This window comes from Ranitomeya variabilis, chromosome 2 (assembly GCF_051348905.1).
Source record: "Ranitomeya variabilis isolate aRanVar5 chromosome 2, aRanVar5.hap1, whole genome shotgun sequence".
Taxonomy (NCBI): Eukaryota; Metazoa; Chordata; class Amphibia; order Anura; family Dendrobatidae; genus Ranitomeya; species Ranitomeya variabilis.
In genome coordinates, this window is record NC_135233.1 from 755,468,290 (window position 1) to 755,492,713 (window position 24,424).

Here is a 24,424-nt window from a genome sequence, read left to right on the forward strand (position 1 = left end):
GTATTGCGCAAATAATACGCCAATGAAAGTCTATGGTGGCGAGAAAAATACGGATTCCACACGGACCTGCAGTGTGACTTGCGAGAAATACGCAGCGGTGTTAGTGAAAAGTCGGTAATTCAATTGCCGGCTTTTCATTTCTCCTGCACAAACCCGACAGGATATGAGACATGGTTTACATACAGTAAACCATCTCATATCCCCTTTTTTTTTGCATATTCCACAATGCTAATGTTAGTAGTGTGTATGTGCAAAATTTCAGCGCTGTAGCTGCTGAAATAAAGGGTTAAATGGTGGAAAAAATTGGCGTGGGCTCCCGCACAATTTTCTCCGCCAGAGTGGTAAAGCCAGTGACTGAGGGCAGATATTAATAGCCTAGAGAGGGTCCATGGTTATTGGCCCCCCCGTGGCTACAAACATCTGCCCCCAGCCACCCCAGAAAAGGCATATCTGGAAGATGCGCCTATTCTGGCACTTGGCCACTCTCTTCCCACTCCCTGTAGCGGTGGGATATGGGGTAATGAAGGGTTAATGCCACCTTGCTATTGGAAGGTGACATTAAGCCAGATTAATAATGGAGAGGCGTCAATTATGACACCTATCCATTATTAATCCAATTGTTGGAAAGGGTTAAAAAACACACACACACGATTTAAAAGTAGTTTAATGAAATAAACACAGCGGTTGTTGTAATAATTTATTGTTCTCTCAATCCATCAGGAACACCCTCGCTTGGAAAAATAATAAACGCACAAGATACATACCTTCTGGTGAACCGTCTCGTCCCACGAAGTAATCCATCTGAAGGGGTTAACTAATATTACAGGCACGAGCCCTGCTAAATATATGCTATTTATCTGCCCTCAGTCACTGGCTTTACCATTCTGGCAGAGAAAATTGCGCGGGAGCCCACGCCAATGTTTTCCGCCATTTAACCCTTTATTTTAGCAGCTACAGCGCTGAAATTTTGCACATACACACTACTAACATTAGTAGTGTGGAATATGCAAAAAAAAAGGGGATATGAGATGGTTTACTGTATGTAAACCATGTCTCATATCCTGTCGGGTTTGTGCAGGAGACATGAAAAGCCGGCAATTGAATTACCGGCTGTTCACAGATATCGCGCTGAATGAAATCTAAATACAGAATATATATATATGTGTCTCAATGACATATATATATATATATACTGTATATATGTTTTCCCGAACATTTGAGCACATAAATCCATTAGATGTCAGTTTTGCAAGCCTGCGCGAAAATCTCGCAGTACGGATGCCATACGGATTACATACGGAGGATGCCATGCGCAAAATACGCTGACACACCCTGCCTACGGATCACTATTTTGGGAACATTTCTCCGTATTACGGCCGTAGTACGGACGTATAATACATGGCGTATTGTCTTACGCCAAGTGTGACTCCAGCCTGAGACATTTTCTCGCTGTGCTAGCAGTGATCTCACTGAAGGGAGGTCACCACAGTTCATTGGCCCAGCTAGGTACGCAGCCTCACTGTCTGGCGGTAACCTCGATGACAGCACCGCCAGTCACTGATGTTGCGCTCGCAGTTCAGTCACCAGTGGTTCTCAGGCATGGCGGTCGCATCTTGGTCCAGATTGAAAACTGTGTAGTATCATCAAACATGGATTATGTCGTGGGACAGAAAGACCAACAGGTGACAGATATGGTTGGTTTTTTTTAGGCTGGTTTCACACTTGCGTTTTTGTCTGCAGCGTTTTTTGCACAAAAACGCATGTGTTTTTCCCCCTATATTTAACATTGAAAACGCATGCGTTTTTTTGTACGCGTTTGGTCGCGTTTTCAAACGCATGCGTTTTTTTTCTGCATGCGTTCTTTTTCAAAAATGCAACCTGTAGTATTTTTTGCGCGTTTTTTTTTTGCCGCAAAAAAACGCATGCGTTTTTTCGCGGCAAAAAAAAATGCATTGCTGTCTATGTAAACGCATGCGTTTTTAAGCACATGCGTTTGTTTGCGTTAAAAACGCATGCGTTTTTATAGAAAAAACCCAGAAAACAGACTGAAAAGCCACCCACCACCATCAAGGTGATAAAGGGATCCAAACCCTAACCCTAACTCTACTCCTAACCTCACCCCTAACCGTTTAATGAACATTTTCTGACAGTCAGTGCCACGTATTTAAGTGCCACTTATTTCAGTGCCACGTATTTCAATGCCACGTATTTCAGTGCCACGTATCACGTATTTCAGTACAACGTATTTCAGTGCCACATATCACGTATTTCAGTGCCACGTATCACGTATTTCAGTGCCACATATTTAAGTGCCACGTATTTCAGTGCCAAGTATTTCAGTGCCACGTATCACGTATTTCAGTGCCACATATTTAAGTGCCACGTATTTCAGTGCCAAGTATTTCAGTGCCACGTATTTCAGTGCCACGTACCACGTATTCAGTGCCACGTACCACGTATTTCAGTGCCACGTATCACGTATTTCAGTGCCACGTATTTAAGTGCCACATATTTAAGTGCCACGTATTTAAGTGCCACGTATTTCAGTGCCACATATTTAAGTGCCACGTATTTCAGTGCCACGTACCACGTATTCAGTGCCACGTATTTCAGTGCCACGTACCACGTATTCAGTGCCACGTACCACGTATTTCAGTGCCACGTATCACGTATTTCAGTGCCACGTATTTCAGTTACGTTTAGGGGTTAGGGGTAGGGTTAGGGTGACCAGGACATTCTTCTAATAAAAAGCTACCCCTAACCCTAACCAATTCTACTATTAGTGGATTTTGTAGTTGATTTTTTCATGGGAAAAAAAACAAAAAAACAAAAAACGCATGCGTCAAAAAAACGCTGCGTTTACATGCGTTTTTTCACCACATGCGTTTTTTCAAAAACGCATGCAGATCAAAACGCAAGTGTGAAACCAGCCTTATTCTTGTTTACAGACCATGGCTTCAGTGGAGTGGAATAGGGGTTAGGTGAGTATACACTGTGTTTGTTATTTTTAAATAAAAAACCCCGAACATCTCTACTTAGGAATAATTTAACCTCTTAGGGTATGTGCACACGTAGAATGGTCCATTGCGGGATTTGATAAATCCGCAGGGCAAAAGCACTGTTTTTCCTGCAGATTTACCGCGGTTTTTGTGCGGATTCCACTGCGGTTTTACACCGGCGGTTTTCTATTATGGAGCAGATGTAAAACCGCTGCAGATGCCGCACAAAGAATTGACATGCTGTATGTAAACCGCTGCGTTTCCACGCGGTTTTATCCGCAGCATGGGCACAGCGTTTTCAGTTTCCCATAGGTTTACATTGTACTGTGAACTCATGGGAAACTGCTGCGGACCCGCATGGTGTGCACAGAGCCTTAAACACCTGTAGATCTACACCATCCCGGGCGCCACGTGGTTATATAGGAGCAGGCATCACATATGCAATATAAGGCCGGTATTCACACCATGCAGGAATAGCGCGGTGTTAACCCCCAGGAATAAAGCACAATTTCTCAATTCAGATGTCAGTTTCTGTCAGAACCAATCAGGAAAGTTTCCACATAGTCCAGCGATTCCGGACTTTTCGTGTGTACCACGTTGTACTTTATGTGAGTGCTACAGTTAGGCCACTATGTTTTGCATTTAGGCTGCATGTCCCCGTTTGTGCGTCCACACAGCAGCTGGCTGTGTAGAGGGACAGTGCTTGCATCTACCGTCTATTCCCCGGGGAAGAACACCGGAGTGTGGTGACATGGTGAAGCTGTCAGTACAGAAGCGGCCGAGCGCTGCACACACCGCGACCGGGAGCGGCAACGGCTGCTGACAACTCAGCCGAGCCGACAGCCACAGGCAGTGGCACATACTGACAGCGGCCACGCCTACACATTACACATCACGTGCTTCCAGGAGTGACCAATCACAACGTTCCTCTTGGAATCCAGTCACGCCTATCACAAACCCCGTATTTGTGCAGGTGCTCCGTAGTCTGCACAGTGATTGGTTGCTGGGGAGTGGAGTGGGCGGGTCAGGGAAATGTTTTGCTCTGGTTAGCAGCTAGCCCTCTTCCGGTAGCCGGTGTCCTGTGCCGTTACTCAGCAGCTCCATACCGCACCGGCTGGCTCGGTACTGCTGGAAGGTAACGCGTGGGCTCCGTGCCGTGTGTATGTGTCGGTGGGGAGACTCGCTGCTCTTGGCCTGCAGCCGTCTGTGGCTCCCTCTGCATTCTCGTACGTCGCCCCCAGGTGTGCGTGCAGTGACCCAGTGATTAGCGTTCCTGCAGGGGGGTGTCACGTGCCGCCTGCTTCCCTCCCCCATACACCCACTGCTGTGTGTGGTGCCCCCAGGGTCTGGGCACAGGAGGGGTGATGGCTGCTGCCATGGGTCATGCTGGGCAGAGGACTGGCCCGTGGTACTAGTGGTCTCATATAGGGTTTCCCATAGGGATGCTTCTTCCTAGTGTTGGCAGCAGACGCAGTGATTGCCCCCGCTCCTGACACTATGGGGTCACCTAATACGGAAATAATTGTTTTTCTAAATAAAGCTCAAATCGGTTTTCTAATTTTGTGTAAATATTTAAAGAGACCCTGTCAGCATGATTTTGTAATGCACAGCAATAGCTGTAGCACAGATGAAATTGATACCTCTAGTGAAGACCTCCGCAGTGTTCTTCGTTAATCACCATAGAAGGTGTCTGCTAATTAGATTTTGGTGCACAGGGGCCGGACTGTACACGGAGTCTTCTCCACTCTGATTCTCTGACCCCTCCCCCTGCCTCCGGAGGCAGGTGGAGGGTCTGAGGAAGCACAGACCGGAGGCAGGCGGAGGGGCCTGGGAATCACAGACCGGAGGCAGGCGGAGAGGCTGGGGAGTCACAGACCGGAGGCAGGCGGAGGGGCCGGGGAGTCACAGACCGGAGGCAGGCGGAGGGGCCGGGGAGTCACAGACCGGAGGCAGGCGGAGGGGCCGGGGAGTCACAGACCGGAGGCAGGCGGAGGGGCCGGGGAGTCACAGACCGGAGGCAGGCGGAGGGGCCGGGGAGTCACAGACCGGAGGCAGGCGGAGGGGCCGGGGAGTCACAGACCGGAGGCAGGCGGAGGGGCCGGGGAGTCACAGACCGGAGGCAGGCGGAGGGGCCGGGGAGTCACAGACCGGAGGCAGGCGGAGGGGCCGGGGAGTCACAGACCGGAGGCAGGGGGAGGGGCCGGGGAGTCACAGACCGGAGGCAGGGGGAGGGGCCGGGGAGTCACAGACCGGAGGCAGGCGGAGGGGCCGGGGAGTCACAGACCGGAGGCAGGCGGAGGGGCCGGGGAGTCACAGACCGGAGGCAGGCGGAGGGGCCGGGGAGTCACAGACCGGAGGCAGGCGGAGGGGCCGGGGAGTCACAGACCGGAGGCAGGCGGAGGGGCCGGGGAGTCACAGACCGGAGGCAGGCGGAGGGGCCGGGGAGTCACAGACCGGAGGCAGGCGGAGGGGCCGGGGAGTCACAGACCGGAGGCAGGCGGAGGGGCCGGGGAGTCACAGACCGGAGGCAGGCGGAGGGGCCGGGGAGTCACAGACCGGAGGCAGGCGGAGGGGCCGGGGAGTCACAGACCGGAGGCAGGCGGAAGGGCCGGGGAGTCACAGACCGGAGGCAGGCGTAGGGGGCCGGGGAGTCACAGACCGGCGGCAGGCGGAGGGGCCGGGGAGTCACAGACCGGAGGCAGGCGGAGGGGCCGGGGAGTCACAGACCGGAAGCAGGCGTGAGGGCCGGGGAGTCACAGACCGGAGGCAGGCGGAGGGGCTTGGGAGTCACAGACCTGAGGCAGGCGGAAGGGTCGGGGAGTCACAGACCGGAGGCAGGAGGGGGGCCAAGGAATCACAGACCGGGAGGAGAAGTCCCAGTGCGCAGTCTGGCCCCTGTGCATCAAAATCGTATTACCGGAAGAATTCAAATACTGATTAAGGAAGAACAAGCTGTATAAAAATTATTAGCATTAAATCTTTTTCTGGTCCAGTGCCTGAGTGCCTTCCCAGACCAAGCACTGCCTAAAGTCAGCTGATGAACAGGCAAACCCCCTAAATGCAATATGAGGGCACGTGTACCAAAACCTTGGGCATCTCAAAGGTGCACACAGATACAGTGTTAATATGCTTTTTATAGGTGTTAAGTCCCCTATATCATGGTGTAGCTTGTTTAAAATGCATTTTGGAAGTAACAGACTCTTTTTAGTTATTATGTTGCTTAGTGTGTAGATTTCTATTATGGAAATGGAAGAGCCATATGCCTCTTTGTGATTCAGGAGTTACTAAAGAGTGGTGTACACCTCATCATAAATCCTACTCGAGGCTTTGCGGTAACAACACCGCTTGCCATAAATTTAACAAGCATTAGTGCCTACACCCCTGTCCCACCAGCTACACCCATGGTATGAGAACTTCAAGACACATAACTTCCAGTTGTGCCAATACTATGCAACTTTTCAAAACTTTGCACACAATAATGCTTAATGTTTGGCGGGTCTTTTATTTAGCAAAATGGGCTTCCGATTACTTTATGAATGAGCAAAACAATGGTGAAATGATCTTTAAGGAGGCTTACAAAAATCATTGTTCTCTGCATTGCATCATCCTGTGTAAACATTGGTCAACTTGCAGCTTTGTGCAGTCTTCCGTTTTGCAAATGGCTAACTGAACTATCTGCTATTAAAGCACCATTCCAGTGTTGGAATGGTGCTTTAAGCGCAAGTCTCTGGTTATATACTCGTTCTCCAGCGTCTTCACCATTTTTCGGCACCGCTCCGGTCATGCAGCACCATCCTGTGAGCGAAGCTTCTGACTGGCCGGAAGTCAGAAGCTACGTCACAGGCTCTCATTGCAAGTCTATGAGAGTCACAACGAAGCTCTCATAGAAGATGTACATTGATTAGTGACCTCCGATTCGCTACATGAAGCATTGGAACCACCTGCAGGTCACACTGCGGGAAACTGACCGCAGCGCTGGCGAAAACAGATGAAAACGCCGGAAGCTGTGTATCGGAGAAGGGGCAGGGGACTTGGATTTTAAGCACTCCTCCAGCGGTGAAAAAATGCTGGAATGGTGCTTTAACCCCTTAACGACCGCCGATACGCCTCTTAACGGCGCTGTGGAAAAAGTGTATAGTGTCCCCCAGAGTTGGATTTTCTCCGGGGTCTCGGCTGCCGGGGGTAGCCGAGACCCCAGAGAACATGATTCGGGTTGGTTTTTACCCACCCCGATTTTGCGATCGCCGGTATTAACAGTTTATCCGCGCCCACAAAAAATAAAAAGTCCGATGTGCCATTTAATTTCTCTCTCTGATGTGATTGCACATCAGAGGAGAGAGAAAGGGTCCCTGATTCCCCCCGGTACCTCCTGGTGCTCCTCGGCCTCCTGCTCCCCATGGGATCTGGCATCTTTTCCCAGAAAAAAAAATGGGTGCATGCATAGTGCACCCACCGAGATCTACCGGCAGATCTCGCAGTCTCGGCAGCCGAAGTTAGCTGAGACCCCAGAGAACATAATTGGGGTCAGTTTTTACCGACCCCGGTTTTGCGATCGCCGTTATTAACCGTTTACCGGTGACCGCAAGAATAAAAAGTCTGATGTGCCATTTAATTTCTTTCTCCTTTGATGTGATTGCACATCAGAGGAGAGAGAAATGGGGTCTCCGGTACCTCCCGGTACTCCTCGGCCTCCTGCCCCCCCCCCCCCCATGGGCGCTGGCATCTTTTCCCGGAAAAAGAAATGGCGGGCGCATGCGTAGTGCGCCCGCCGACATCTGCCGGCCGGTACCCAGCAGATCTCGGAGTCTCAGCTGCCGGCTGTAGCCGAGACCCCAGAGAACATAATTGGGCTCGGTTTTTACCAACCCCTTTTTTGCAATCGCCGCTACTAACCGTGTAGCGGCAGCCGCAAAAAAAAAAAAAAAAAAAAAAAAGTCATATGTGCCAGCTAATTTCTCTCTCCTCTGATGTGATTGCACATCAGAGGAGAGAGAAATAGGGTCTCCGATCCCCCCCCGGTACTCCTTGGCCTCACCCCCCCCCCCCCCATGGGCGCCGGCATCTTTTCCCTGGAAAAAAAATGGCGGGCGCATGCGTAGTGCACCCGCCAAGATCTGCTGGCCGGTACCCAGCAGATCTTGGAGTCTGGGCTGCCGGCGGTAGCCGAGACCCCAGAGAACATAATTGGGGTCGGTTTTTACCAACCCCGGTTTTGCGATCGCTGCTACTAACCGTGTAGCGGCGGCTGCAAAAAAAAAGTCCTATGTGCCAGTAAATGTCTCTCTTTGATGTGATCCCCCCCCATACTTACCAGTGCCTCCCGGTGTTCCTCGGCCCTCCTGCTTCCTCCAGTGGGCGCCGCCATCTTGATCAGGGAAAAAAATGGCTGGCGCATATGCAGTGCGCCCACCGAGATCTGCTGGCCGGCACTTAGCAACAATAGGAAGATTTTTCCTATTGGTTCATTTTGGTCACTGATAAACCCTATCACAGTGATCAAAATAAAAAAAATAGTAAATAAACCCCCCCTTGATCACCCCCTTAGTTAGGGAAAAATAATATAATAAAGAAAATATATTTCCATTTTCCCATTAGGGTTAGGGTTGGGGCTAAAATTAGGGTTAGGGCTAAAATGAGGGTTAGGATTAGGGTAAGGCTTCTTTTACACTTACCGTGGTTTTGCGTCCCGTTTTTGCGGTCCCAATAGTTTCTATGGGGCTACAAAAACGGTCCGCAGTAATTCCACAGAGCGCCGTATGGCCGTGTGGGCCGTATTTATGGCTGTGAAAAAATATCAAGCCTGCTCGATATTTTTCGCGGCTTACGGACACGGCCCCCATTGTAATTCAATGGGGCCGCAAAAACAACGGAAGATTGTTTTTGCAGTGCAACGGGACTTCCAGTTTTGCGGACCGCCGTTTTTTTTCCCAATACTTTTGCCATAGTATTGCTAACCCGAAAAACGGTGAAACGCAAGTTTTTTGCTGTCCGTTATTGCAGCGGACCGTGAACATTGTGGCAATACAGCCCGCAATAATGGGCTGCAAAAAACCCGGTAAGTGTAAAAGAATCCTTAGGTTTGGGATTAGGGTTAGATTTGGGATTAGGGTTATGGTTAGGTTTAGGGTTGGGATTACGGTTAGGTTTGGGATTAGGGTTATGGTTTGGGATTAGGGTTAGGGTTGGGATTAGGGTAATGGGTGTGTTGGGATTAGGGTTAGGTTTGTGGATAGGGTTGGGATTAGGGTTAGGGGTGTGTTGTGGTTAGGGTTGTGGTTAGGGGTATGATTAGAGTTATGGTTAGGGTTGGGATTAGGGATAGGGGTGTGTTGGAGTTAGGGTTGGAGTTAGAATTGGGGGTTTCCACTGTTTAGGTACATCAGGGGGTCTCCAAACACGACATGGCTCCACCATTGATTCCAGCCAATTTTGTGTTGAAAAAGTCAAATGGTGCTCCCTCCCTTCTGAGCTCTGCCGTGCACCCAAACAGTGGTTTACCCCCACATATGGGGCTTCAGTGTACTCAGGACAAATTGGACAACAACTTTTGGGGTCCAGTTTCTCTTGCTACCCTTGGGAAAATAAAAAAAATTGGGGGCTAAAAAATAATTTTTGTGGAAAAAAAAAAAGAGATTTTTTATTTTCACAGCTCTGCGTTATAAACTTCTGTGAAGCACTTGGGCGTTCAAAGTGCTCACCACACATCTAGATAAGCTTCTTGGGGGGTCTAGTTTCCAAAATGGGGTCACTTGAGGGGTGTTTCTACTTTTTAGGCACATCAGGGGCTCTGCAAACACAACATGACGCCCGCAGACCATTCCATCAAATTCTACATTCCAAAATGGCGCTCCTTCCCTTCCGAGCTCTGTTACGCGCCCAAACAGTGTTCCCCCACACATATGGGCTATCAAAGTACTCAGGACAAATTGAACAACAGCTTTCATGGTCCAATTTCTCCTGTTACCCTTGTGAAAGTAAAAATTTTGGGGTGAAAAGATCATGTTTGTGGAAAAAATACTTTTTTCTATTTTCACGGCTCTACGTTATGTGAAGCACTTGGAGGTTCATAGTGCTCACCACACATCTAGATAAGCTCCTTGGGGGGGTCTAGTTTCCAAAATGGGGTCACTTATGGCGGGTTTATACTGTTTAGGTACATCAGGGGCCCTGCAAATGCAACAAGACGACCCCAGACCATTCCATCAAAGTATGCATTTTAAAACGTCACTACTTCCCTTCCCTGCCCCGCTGTGTGCCCAAACATTGGTCCCCCCCCCACATATAGTGTATCGGCGTACTCAGGAAAAAAATTGCACAACACCTTTTGGGGCCTAATTTCTCCTGTTACCCTTGTGACAATAAAAATTTGGGGACGAAAAGATCATTTTGTGGAAAAAATTTGATTTTTTTATTTTAACGGCTCTACGTTATAGACTTCTGTGAAGCACTTGGGGGTTCAAAGTGCTCACCACACATCTAGATAAGTTCGTTAAGGGGTCTACTTTCCAAAATGGTGTCACTTGTGGGGGGTTCCATTGTTTAGGCACATCAGGGGCTCTCCAAACAAAACATGGGGTCTGATCTCAATTCCAGCCAATTCTGCATTGAAAAAGTGAAACAGTACTCTGTTCTGTTCCAAGATCTGCCGTGCGCCCAAACAGTAGTTTTCCCCCGCATATGGGGTATCGGCATGTTCAGGAGAAATTGCACAACAAATTTTGTGGTTACAGTTTCTCTTTTTTACACTTGTGAAAATAAAAAAAATTGGTTCTGAAGTAAAATGTTTGTAAAAAAGAAAGTTAAATGTTAATTTTTTCCTTCCACATTGCTTCACTTCCTGTGAATCACATAAAGGGTTAATACAATTCTTGAATGTGGTTTTGAGCACCTTGAGGGGTGTAGTTTTTAGAATGGTGTCACACTTGGGTATTTTCTGTCATGAACACCCCTCAAAGTGACTTTAAATGTGATATGGTCCCTAAAAAAAATGGTTTTGTAAATTTTGTTGTAAAAATGAGAAATCACTGGTCAACTTTTAACCCTTAGGCTATGTGCACACGTTCAGGATTTCTTGCAGAAATTTCCTGAGCAAAACTGGACATTTTCTGCAAGATATCCGCATGCATTTTTTGCGCGTTTTTTACTGCGTTTTTACCGTGTTTTTGGTGCGTTTTTTTTTTGCGGATTTTTCCGGAGGTTCCCAATGCAATAATATAGTGGGAAATCCGCAAAATTAATGAACATGCTGCGTTTTTTACCGCGATGCGTTTTTTTCGCGGAAAAAAACTGCATCATGTGCACAAAAATTGCGGAATGCATTCTAAATGATTGGATGCATAACGTATGTGGTTTTTTTCGCGTTTTTATAGCGAAAAACACGAAAAATCTGCAACGTGTGCAAACAGCCTTATAACTTCCTAACAAAAAAAAATTTGTTTCCAAAATTGTGCTGATGTAAAGTAGACATGTGGGAAATGTTATTTATTAACTATTTTGTGTGATATATCTCTGTGATTTAAGGGCATAAAAATTCAAAGTTGGAAAATTGCAAAATGTTCAACATTTTTGCCAAATTTCTGTTTTCTTCACAAACAAACGCAGGTAATATCAAGACATTTTACCACTATCATGACATACAATATGTCACGAAAAACAGTCTCAGAATCAGCGTGATCTGTTAAAGCGTTCCAGAGTTATAACCTCATAAAGTGACAGTGGTCAGAATTGTAAAAATTGGCTTGGTCATTAAGTACCAAATTGGCTCTGTCACTAAGGGGTTAAAACTAGGCCTGTCTCATGTGCAAAACAAAGGTATACTGCGTTTTGTCCCATGGACTGTGTAGCAAAATTGATTGTGAGCCTCTGTGGAGATCTCAAGCCCGCAGTTCATGCTAGACAGCCCAGGAATTTACAGGAACTGGAGGCGTTTGACCAAGAAGAGTGGGCAGCGTTACCATCTGAGAAAATAAAGAACCTCATCCACAACTACCACAAAAGACTTCAAGCTGTCATTGATGTTAGAGGGGGCAATACACAGTATTAAGAAATGGGGTATGGGACCTTTTGATCAGGGTCACTTGGATGTTTTGGATTGTCATTATGATTTAAAAAGAGAAAACACAGTAGTTTGACAATAAATGGCTTCACCCAACCACTAACCATGAGTGGAGAAAAGTTTTGGTGTTATCATTCATATTCTCTGAAAAAAGGCCAAGAAAGTAAAAATTCTACCGGGGTATGTAAACTTTGAGCACAATTGTACAGATGGCCGTATTCATCCTTTGGCTGGAACCGCACATGTAGTGTTTTGTTGAGCCTGGGGACGATTACAAAACAATGGGAAACATGAAGGGGCAATTTTATTTTTTCATGCTGCATCCACTTATTGCTTTGCCACATAAAAAAAACTACACTTGTATCAGAGCCACCTTTAACCCTCCGCCACAGGTGAGAAAACCACCTATAATATCTAATTATCTCAATTTCTGGGCTCTAAAATTAATCAGGGTGTATTAAAAGAGTACACAAAATCAGATGCAAAAGATACATTTCTCAGTCGCCCATGACAGCACTACCAGAGAGAGGGAATCCGCCCTTCAGGGACAGGAAACCTACAGGATAAAAAGGGCGGTACCTCTCTCCTGCCTCAGTTTTGTTTCCTGTCCCTGACAGGGGAACCCTCAGGATTGGTACCTGTATCCGGAGCCGACCAGTGGAGGTATGACGGTGGGGAGGCCTCTGTCACCGCTGGCTCGGTGTCCGACGCCGCCGCTTCTGGGTCCGATGGGGCTGCAGAGCGGGCGGAGGGGAGCGCGGCTGCCTCCCCGGATTGGGGTAGGGGCTTTAGGGACCAGGCGTGCCTCTGCAGAGAGGCCTGGTCCGGAGCGACGACCTGGTGTGTGAGAGCACCAAGATGGCCGCCGCACCGGATATAGACGCTGTCTACTTCCGGGTCCCGGGGAGTGCGCATGCGCACTGGGGACCAGCGCTACCCTGCAACGCAGCCTGGAGGAGGGGTGATCGGCGCACTATTTAAAACGCCGCTGTGAGAGCGCCCTTTGCTGCATGCAGTCCCACTATGGCGGACAGCGATCAGCAGCTCCAGCCGGCGCAGCCCTTACAGCCACCACCGCAGCAACAACAGCGTCACCACCAGCGCAAGTCGGGCGGAAGGACCTCTGCAGGCACCCGAAGTACCCGCTCCAGGAGCCATTCCACGCCGCAGAGTAAAACCTCCAATATCTCCAGCCAGCCGACACCTTCTACTTCGGGTCTCATACAAGATCCCGTACCTCCTCCAGAGCTGGTACCTGTAGCTGCGCAAGATGGGTGAGTGATCTTCGTGAAAGTTCACCAAGTAATAGGGTCCCCTTTTCCGTTTATTTTTTAGGCAAGAAAAAAAACGGAGAAAACTAAACATAGAGACTGTCCCTTATGTGGAGAACCCCTGTTACAGAACTGGGATAAGAAATTATGCGGTTCCTGTATAGGACAAGTCCTTTGTGAAGAAACCCCTAGTTTTGCCTCTGAATTACGTTCAGTAATAAGATCAGAGGTAGAAACAGTGTTTAAATCCCTTAAAGGGGAGGGGGTTAAGGAGAGAACACCTGTCCCCCTTTCTCACTCCGATCCTTATAGCTCTAATGAGGATGTGTCAGACAAGAAAGGTTCCTCCTCAGACTCTGAGAGTGGAGGCCGCCACTGCTTCCCCTTAGATGAAATAGATGCCCTCGTAAAAACTGTAAGATCTACAATGGGGGTCCTAGACCCACGTCCTGACAAAACGGTACAGGACATTATGTTTGGCGGCCTGGGCCAGAAAAAACGCAGAGTTTTTCCACTTAACGAAAACGTGCAGGCCCTGATTAAAAAGGAGTGGGAAAAGCCAGAAAGAAAAAATTCATCTGTACCCTCCCTTAAAAGGAAATATCCTTTTGCGGAAGATGATTCTACAGCATGGGACAAAGCCCCTAAACTTGACGTGGCAGCAGCTAAAGCGTCAAAGAAATTTTCACTGCCCTTTGAGGACATGGGTACGCTAAAAGACCCCCTTGATAAAAGAGCCGACACCTTCCTAAAAGGGGCCTGGGAGTCAGCAGGGGGATGTTTAAGACCCGCCATAGCGGCCGCATGTACTTCCAGATCTCTAATGATTTGGATAGACAATCTGGAGAAACAGTTAAGGGATGGAGTATCCCGACAAAAAATCATCGAATCAATTCCCATGATTAGGGGGGCGGCAGCCTTCTTGGCCGACTCTTCGGCGGACTCTATCAAACTGACTTCAAAATCGGCAGCCCTGTCCAATGCAGCTCGTAGAACGCTGTGGCTGAAAAACTGGCCAGGCGATCTACAGACAAAACAAAAACTTTGTTCAATCCCATGTGAGGGAAAATTTCTGTTTGGGGAAACCCTAGATGACATTTTACAAAAAGAAGGGGATAAGAAGAAGGGGTTCCCTAACCTGGCCGCACCATACGTTAGGCGGCCTTTTCGGAACAGGAAATTTTTCCGCAGACGCCCTCCTAGAGAACAGAACAGGTGGGAGGAGGGGAGAAATGGAGACAGGGGCTTCCTCTTTGGCAACTCCCCCAGAAATAAAAAAACCCTTAAGTGACACCTCCCCCAGGGTGGGAGGGAGACTGTCTCAATACCTTCCGGTCTGGGAAAAAATCTCTTCCAGTACTTGGATGTTAAACCTAATAAAAATGGGACTTCAAATAAACTTTACCACCCTTCCTCCCCAACACTATGTGGTCACTCCATTGAAACCTTCATGGCGGCAACAACAGGCCTTGGAACTAGAAATCTCAAAACTCATAACCAAAGATGTGATCCGAGAAGTTCCATTACCGGAAAGAGGGAAAGGATTCTTTTCCCCACTGTTTCTGATTCCAAAGCCGGACGGTTCCTTCCGCACAATAATAAATCTACGGAGATTAAACAGTTATGTAAAGAATCAAACATTCAAAATGGAATCGATAAGATCTACAATAAAAAACCTGTTTCAAATTGTTTCATGGTAGTGTTGGATCTCAGCGACGCGTACTATCACGTCCCCATCCACAAAAACTCACAGAAATACCTCAGACTAGCAGTAGTCATGGAGGGAGTAGTGAAAGAATACCAGTACAAGGCCCTCCCGTTTGGCATTTCGGTAGCGCCCCGTGTTTTTACCGAGGTGGTAGCAGAAATGATGGCCCACATAAGGGAGGAAGATGTTATTATAATACCATACCTAGACGACTTCCTGATTGTCAGCAACTCAGCCCAACATTGTCGCCAACAATGCAGCAGAGTGATAAAAACTCTAACAGAATTAGGTTGGCTCCTAAATCTCCAGAAGTCAAAACTGGAACCGACCATGGTGCAGGAGTTTCTGGGCCTAACTCTGGACTCGGTTTTACAGGAATGTCGCCTTCCAGACCTGAAGAAACAAAAAATACTAAGCATTGTGTCCGGAGCTCGCTCAAACCCTCATATGACCTTAAGAGGAGCTATGTCACTGCTAGGGTCCCTTTCTGCTTGTCTCCCGGCAGTACAGTGGGCTCAGATCCACACGAGAGACCTCTAGTGGGATGTCCTGAAAAATCAGGTTACACTGAGGGGATGCCTGGAAGGTCGCATGACTCTAAGTTCAGACACTATTCGTTCCCTAGACTGGTGGCTAGATTCCAACAATCTATCAAAGGGGGTTCCGTGGGTGATAGATGTACATCAAGTAGTTACCACGGATGCCAGTCCCACAGGGTGGGGAGCTCACCTGGGAAACAGTGTTACTCAGGGGGTCTGGACAGATCGAGAATACCAGGTATCTTCAAATCAAAAAGAACTTTGCGCAGTGAGCCATGCTCTGTCAGTTTTTCTTCCCAAACTACGGGGACAACATGTCCGGGTTTTCTCGGACAATCAAGTAGTAGTGGCCTACCTGAACCACCAGGGGGGGACCAGATCCCAAGCCCTGATGGAAACTACTTCCCAAATCTTCACCTTAGCCGAACATCACTTCCTATCCCTCTCGGCGTTACACATAAGAGGCGTAGTGAACAAAAAGGCAGACTTCCTAAGCCGTACCCAGCTGAAACAGGGGGAATGGGCTCTGAACCAAAGGGTCTTCGATCAGATCACAAAAATCTGGGGGGTACCAGTAATAGACCTCTTCGCCAGTATAGAGAACAGAAAAGTAAAACAGTTTTGTTCTCTAAACCACAGAGGGAACCCCCGAGCACTGGATGCATTCTCGATTCCCTGGACTCACGGTCTGACATATGCCTTTCCCCCTTATATACTTATACCGGCAGTCCTACGGAAGATAAGACAGGACAGGGCGAGTATCATTCTAATAGCCCCCTTCTGGCCCAAAAGGGCCTGGTTTTCCTGGCTGAGAATCCTATCGGTCACAGATCCCTGGGTCCTTCCGGATCTTCCGGACCTCTTATCACAGGGGCCGGTGTTCCACCCTCAGTCGGCAAATCTACACTTGACAGCGTGGAACTTGAAAGGTCACTGCTAAGGGCAAGGGGATTCTCAGATAATTTAGTCTCCACGCTATTAAAAAGTAGGAAAACAATAACAACTAAAATCTATGGTAAAACTTGGAAAAAGTTTCTGTCCACCTCCGGGGTAAGACTACAAGATGGGGTTCCAGTGGTCAAAATATTAGAGTTCCTACAGAAAGGTTTGGATATGGGCCTATCGGTGAGCACCTTAAAGGTGCAAGTAGCGGCCTTAGGGGCGTTATACAATGATAGTATTGCCACTAACCCATGGATAGCAAGGTTCATTAAAGCCGCTGTACGGTCTAGGCCAATAAAAATCAGAAACCCTCCATCTTGGGACTTAAATTTAGTACTATCAGCTCTGACAGAATCCCCGTTTGAACCCATAGATTCGATACCACTTAAAATCTTATCCCTCAAAACGGCCCTTCTTACAGCCCTAACATCTGCCCGTAGGATTAGTGACCTTCAGGCTCTATCTGCGAACCCTCCCTTCACACAAATCATGGAGGATAGGGTAATATTAAGAACAGACCCTGCTTATCTACCCAAAGTTGCTTCCAATTTCCATAGATCCCAGGAAATAATCCTTCCTTCCTTCTGTCCAAACCCGAAAAATCAAAAAGAGGAAAAATTCCACACCTTAGATGTGAGAAGGTGTCTAATACACTACCTAGAATCCTCCCGTCAGTGTAGGAAGGAAGGCTGTCTTTTTGTCTGCTTTCAGGGACCTAGGAAAGGACTCAAAGCCTCCAAAGGCACTATAGCTCGTTGGGTTACTGATGCGATAGCCTTGGCATACTCGTCCACGGGAAATGCAGTTCCTGAAGGACTCAAGGCACACTCTACAAGGGCTATGGCGACCTCCTGGGCCGAAAGGTCGGAGGTACCAATAGATAAAATCTGTAAAGCGGCCACCTGGTCAACACCTTCAACCTTCTTTAGGCACTATCGCTTAGACTTAGCCTCTTCGTCGGACTTAACCTTCGGAAGAAGGGTCTTGCAGGCTGTGGTCCCCCCCTAAAGCAATAATCTCTGCAATTCTCTCTGGTAGTGCTGTCATGGGCGACTGAGAAAGTCGTAGTTACTCACCGATAACGGTGTTTCTCAGAGCCCATGACAGCACCTGCTTATTCCCCCCCTTATCACGTGTGCGGTGAGCACTTTATTATACGAAGTGTGTGTTTGATTTAGACACGGTGTAATCTTCATAAGTATTTTGCTAAAATATGTGTATTTCTTGTTATCACTAACCTGGAGGACCTCTGATGCTCTGTAAACTAAACTGAGGCAGGAGAGAGGTACCGCCCTTTTTATCCTGTAGGTTTCCTGTCCCTGAAGGGCGGATTCCCTCTCTCTGGTAGTGCTGTCATGGGCTCTGAGAAACACCGTTATCGGTGAGTAACTACGACTTTAATAACCATAAATGTAATAAAACAAAAAGTTCCAAATTTCACTACTACTGCCAAACAGCCTCCAGTTTTCAGGACATAACTATTACTAAACATTAAAATTCAGAAAAAAATTAATTGTAAGACACTTGGATGCTACTGGAATCATATTCACTCAGATTCAGAAGTTAAAAGTTCAGCAGAAGGAACACATTGGCAGAGAAAAAAGCAAGGTTGTCAAATATTGTATCAGTGATTATTATTACGTGTATGGGTACAATGTGTCCGAGAGGCCATTTCTAAGAAAATGCTACTTGTTTCTATGAAATATCCACAAACTTTGCATTGTTCATTCAAGAAATGATCAAAAAAACAAATGTGTTGAACCCCCCCAGAAAGTGCAAACTTTCAAAAGTGAGAACCTTCAGGCGCAATGAGCCTGAGTGGCCACGGAGATCCCACCTGCTCTCTGCTAGGACTGCGGTAAAACTGAGTAGGGGGGCTTAAAACAGCACCTAAAAATAAGAAGGTACTGGGAGGGGTGAGATCCCCTGCCACCTTGGTGAGGAGGGGGAAACAAACATGTAATTCCCATTAAAGGGGTTGGTTATCTAGGACTTTTTTTCCTCAATGGGGATAAAAACTTACTGGCAGGTAGTTGCTAACTGTCTGCCTTGCAATGATCTCTTCCAACTTAGGCAGTGATTCTCCTGCTTCCTGTGACGTCACGTGGACAGAGCAGCTCTTTTTCTTTCGCCTTGCTCTGTTGATGGGGCATCACAGCTGCTGACGAAATGCTGATTGATGGCCGGCTTCCTGCTGCCTATCTGCGAGGAGCCGGTTGTCAGTCAGCATGATGTCAACAAAATAGAATGGAAGCAAAAGAGCTGCTCTGTCAACGTGGCATCACAGGAAGCAGGAGAATTACTACCTGAGCCGGAAGAGATTGTCACCTGGCAGATCAGGCAGGTAGTTAGCAATTACCCGCCGGTAAGTTCTTAGCCCTATTGGGAAAAACAAACAAACACAAAATTCCCGAATAACCCCTTTAAACATTTTCACATATCAAGGATAGGTAATAACTTATGGATTGATGCAAACTCTAGCTCTGAAATGCCCTGTGTGAATAGAGCTGCTGCAGAGCATGATGCATTCTCTACGGGACTGCCATTCTCTATGGCTGTTTCCAGTCCCTTAGAGAATGAATACAGCAGTGGTGCGCATCTTTTTATGCTTTATCTTTCCTTCAGCATAGCCATATGAGGGATTGTTTTTTTGTGGGAGGAGCTGTGTTTTTTTGTGGGAGGAGCTGTAGTTTGGAATGGCAAAATTCAATTTATTTTACCAAAATGTCCTGAACAATGTGAAAGAAATTCTAGAGGGCCGAAATTGGAAAAATTAGCAATTTTGCCATTATCTTTTGGGTTTTGTTTTATGATGTTATGGGAAATATAACCAGGTATCGCTGTCCAACTGTATCTGGGCTGCCCACTGGCTCAGGAGCTGAGCCTGCTCCATACACACATTGTATTGGAGTCTAACCAGTGCGACTGGAGCTAGCTCAGATTGCAGCACTTTAACCCCTTAGGTCAAAATCATTTTTGCAATTGAGTCTTATTTAAAAAATTGCATCAATTGACTTTTACAGGTCTCCCTGCACATTTTAACTTTGAGATGGTCATAAATCAACAGAGAGGAACTCGGAACAAGGCAGGCGACTGATTTTTTGGACCGAGTCTTATCCGATAAAACATCATATCGCACTTAGACTAGTGTTATTCTATGGAGCCATGCACGTGTGATTTTTTTTTTTACAGGGACCGAATGTGTCCGAGAAAAAAAATTGCAGCAAGCATGTTTTGCATCCATTACTCAGTTTGCACTTGGCCATGCAAATCATTGATTCCGAATTTCACTGACTGATAGAATGGAGAAATTTTAATTTACCATTTTCTCCTTATACCAGAAAATCAGATGACACTATGATCACACTGTGATCAGAGTGGGATTAGCATAATTAAACCGATTTTCTTGGAAGATGTAAAATACAGTCACTGTTACTCTAGCCAAAAAGTGACACTTTCCTACTAGACTGTGAAAACGAGCTTACTGATTTGATTTTCAGTTAACTGATTCAGCAGCCAGTAATACTGCAACACAAAGGCTTCACATGGTTAATAGTGCAAAATTTGTACTGGGATCTAAGGGTTTCTCCTTGTGGGGAGTGACATGCCTGGCCTGGCATGCGAGTGTGAGGAGGCTTATTAAAGGGAACCTGTCACCCCCAAAATCAAAGATGAGCTAAGCCCACCAGCATCAGGGGCTATTCTGTAATGCTGTAGATAAGCCCCGATGTATCCTGAAAGATGAGAAAAAGAGGTTAGGTTATACTCACCCAGGGGCGGTCCGATGCGCGTCGCGGTCCGATCCGATGGGCGTCGCAGTCCGGTCCGTGGCCTCCCATCTTCTTACGATGACATCCTCTTCTGGTCTTCAGGCTCCAGTGCAGGCGTACTTTGCCCTGTTGAGGGCAGACCAAAGTACTGCAGTGTGCAGGCACCAGGAAAGGTAAGAGAGCCCCAGCGCCTACGCACTGCAGTACTTTGCTCTGCCCTCAACAGGGCAGACAAAGTACGCCGGAGCAGCAGCGTGAAGAACAGAATAGGACGTCATCTGATGAAGATAGGAGACGCCGAACCGGACCACGACGCCCATCGGACCGGGACCACCCCTGGGTGAGTATAATCTAACCTTTTTTCTCATCTTTTAGATTACTTCGGGGGGCTTATCTACAGCATTCCAGAATACTGTAGATAAGCCCCTGATGCTGGTGGGCTTGGCTCATCTTTGATTTTGGGGGTGACAGGTTCCCTTTAATAAGCCTCCTCACACTCGCATGCCAGGCATGTCACTCCCCACAAGGAGAAACCTTACCCTTTAGATCCCAGTACAAATTTTGCACTATTAACCATGTGAAGCCTTTGTGTTGCAGTATTACTGGCTGCTGAATCAGTTAACAGTTGACAGGTTCCCTTTAATAAGGGGGGTGCAATTTTAAATTCCTAGAAAGTTGTGCAGACACTAGTGGACTAACTGGTAGATCTAAGAGAAGTACTGAATGCTCTTTACCTAGCATAGCATTTGGGTAACACATTATAACGAGCACATAAGCCTGTGGTACAGACCAGGTACATTATGTAGGGTCCGTGCTATACGGAATCATTGCTGTTATGGCTACTATTTAGTGTTCGCTTCATGCCTGAGACTCTTCTGTGCTTCGGGAAGCTTTGTAAGGTTGCAGTCTAAGCTGTTTTTTTTTTTTTATTGTTTTCTGCAGGGATGTGTTTACCGGGTCGACGACCACTTACTACAAGAAACAAGTTAGACCACACCATTTACTGGTCACGTCTGTTTGAGCTACATGACGTCTTGGTTTCCTATGTTAACAGTCCTGAGCATGTTTTACTACATATGCCTCCGGCGCCGAGCCCGGTTAGCTAGTAGGGGGGAGATGATTAACAGCCGGAGAGCCATTGAGTCAAACAGCCGTGCTTTGCCAATGTCCACTGAAACTGTACAGTATGCCAAAGAAGTTTTGGATTTCAGTTCTCACTATGGAAGTGAAAACAGCATGTCTTATACAATGTGGAATTTAGCTGGTGCACCGAACGTCTATCCGAGCTCTGGGGATTTCACCCAGACAGCTGTGTTTCGGACGTATGGAAACTGGTGGCATCTAAGTGACAGCTCGGCTGTTCCTTTCAAGAGAACATCACCAAGTTTCTTTAGCCAAGATTACGTAGAACTTGCGTTTGAGGAACCAGTTTATCCTACAGCGGTTCATATCCTTGAAACCTACCATCCAGGATCCATTGTGAAGATTCTTGCTTGTTCTGCAAATCCTTACTCTCAGACCACTCCTACTGAAGTAAGGTAAGACCCCCTATGTCAGTGGGCACTTAGTGTCCGAGTGAGTTCCAAATCTCACAGAAGATGACAAGACTACTGTATAAGAAGTCTAACATCTGTACAGCCTTAAGCTTGTCATTTACATAGGATGTAAATCTTACAGCGATTGTCCACATGAAAAAATATTGAAATGTGTTATTGATGCAGTTCCTTAATTCATAATGTACATGAAAACATAAAAAATGTGAAAATGAAAATGTCCTGCAGGGGAGATCAATTCACAAAATGGCTTGCATTTCTAGTGTTTCAGTGTGACTAATAGCTGGGTCCGCCTTTAGTTTGGGCCGTTCAATTTGTGGCTGAAGTGGGTATGAGGGCACTAAGTTGTGGAAGTCTGAAGGAGGCCATAGACGTTAACGGGATCGTCCACTATTTTGATATTGAAGTCCTACAAAAAAAAACGTGCCTAAGCACTAACAGGCATGTAATTGCTAACAAAAGCAACTACCTGCCGCTTGTACCCGGCGCTGGTCACTGACCCCACTTATCAGAGATTTAGCTGCTCCCTGTCAGCAGAGCAGTGGTTTCTTTTCCTGTTGACAGGACGGGACTGCTGGCTTCAGGCTTATTGACATCCAGCTTCCCCCAATTAGGCAGCGGAGAACCATCTGTCAATCAGAATGACACCAGTAGTCCCGCCCTGTCAACAGGAAACCAAACTGCCGCTCCATTGATGTGAAGTCAGTGGAAGTTTGTGAACCACTCTGTGCCGTCTGAGAATGGTGCCGGGCACAACTGCAGGTAGGTAACAACTACCTGCTGTTAGTGCTTACTTACCTTTTTTCTATTCAGTCCCAGATATCCCCTATTGGTTTGGGACTGGCACCCAGCACTTCAGCTCCGGCGGTGGTTGGGTGTAAGCGATTCACTTGTAAGGACTGAGCTGCCAGGGAACTGCCACTAAGCAGTATACGGGGATGTGCTGCTTTCGTCCAACCTGCAGCCAAAGCTCATCAGTGGGGGGTACTTGTTTTGTCGGACCATTGCTGATATAATATTGATGTGCGTAGCCTAAGAATAGGTTAATATCAAAGTAGGGGACAACCCCTTTAATATTAGATGAATCGATATAAAAGATGTATGTAAAGAAAGGTCTTTCTTTAGTACTAACAAACTTGTATTGAAGCCCCAGCTGCTCCTGAAAACTTCTTATGCACTTGATTTAACACTCATATGTGGCTCAGTGGTTAGCACTATTGCTTTGCAGCACTGGGGTCAAATCCCTCCAAGGACCACATCTACAAGGAGTTTGTATGTTCTCCCTGTGTTTGTGCGAGTTTCCTCCACACTCCAAAGACATACTGATAGGGAATGTAGATTGTGAGCCCCATTGGGGACAGTGATGATGATGTCTGCAAAGTGTTACAGAATAAGCGCAATATAAGCGAGGAAAATGAGCCATGTGGAATTAATGGCACTATATAAATGAGAAAGATATAATGAAATATAGAAGCAATTGTGAGCTGGTGGAAATGCTAACATACTCTGTGTCATGTCTAGATGGGAAACAATCTGGTCGGCAGAACCCACCCGTGTCCATTCTCCTCAGGCTCGCCAGTTCACACCCTGTATAAAAGAGATCAATTTCCCAACAAATCTCCTGCGCCTGGAAATTAATAGCGGTCTCTTGGAATACTACACCGAGTTAGATGCTGTGGAATTACATGGTGTAAAAGAGAAACCCATGCTTTCCTTAAAGACAGTCGCCATTGATATGAATGATCTGGATGATGATGAATATGATAAAGATGGCTGTGGAATTGACTGCCTTACTAATCAGTTCAGTAGCTCCAGCCTCAGGGAGTGGACAAATAATGGCTATTTTGACAAGCTACCTTATGAGGTAAGATGACATACATACGTGAGTGGCTATGGTGGAATTAATAAGTCATACAGAAAACATATTGTTATTATGAGATGCATCATTTATGTATTTAGTAACCAGTTTCCAGTGGGAAGCCACGTGTAAAAGTGTTCACCCCTGCTGTGGTCAAGTGTCTGGCACGTGCCTTATCACGGGCTGCGTCGGCGCAGACACTGTTCGTGAGGACTTGGCACCAACTTACTCCTCTGTAGAGAAGGATGTGGTAATGTATTTACCCTGAAATCCAAACCAGCCAAATGCAGTAACTACTGTAAGCCTCCTTATTAGGACAGCTGAGAACCCGGAATACGTCCGCATCCTGAGAGTAACCGCTAGGCTCAGTAGCCCAAGTAGCCGAGGAGTTCTTGTCCTTAGCAATACTGAGAGGGTTCGCTCACACCAGCGTCTAATAATATCGGCCCCATTCTAATCCAGATTAGGACGATTTTTTCTTGCTTGTCATCCGTGTGCTGTCTGTGTACAATACATTTTTTCACTCAGCAACTATTACCGTAATCTTTTATAGGGCCTTTTACAGTTTCCTATGCTACAGAACTGTAATATATCTGTAATAATCACATGGTATGCTGATGGTCCATATGGCATGCCATTTTTTTTCCCACACTGTCAAGATTTTGGAGTGAAATCATAGCATTCTGCGATTTTGTTCTTATGCGAATACAGCTGAGAAAAACTGAAACA

At 46.9% G+C, this 24,424-nt stretch overlaps 1 protein-coding gene across 3 annotated transcripts in view; it reads left to right on the forward strand.

Moving 5' to 3' along the window:
* FBXL4 (F-box and leucine rich repeat protein 4) overlaps positions 1–24,424 on the forward strand; it is an 85,803-nt gene that overhangs the window by 20,450 nt on the left and 40,929 nt on the right. Inside the window, exons 1-3 of one of the 3 annotated variants that reach the window (XM_077289675.1) lie at positions 3,999–4,134; positions 21,227–21,822; positions 23,359–23,701. In XM_077289675.1, the coding sequence (XP_077145790.1) occupies positions 21,311–21,822; positions 23,359–23,701 (855 nt within the window). In that variant the 5' untranslated portion in view covers positions 3,999–4,134; positions 21,227–21,310. Of the gene's footprint in view, positions 1–3,998; positions 4,241–21,226; positions 21,823–23,358; positions 23,702–24,424 lie in introns of those variants that run through there. The other 2 variants (XM_077289678.1, XM_077289677.1) reach the window with 2 other exon arrangements.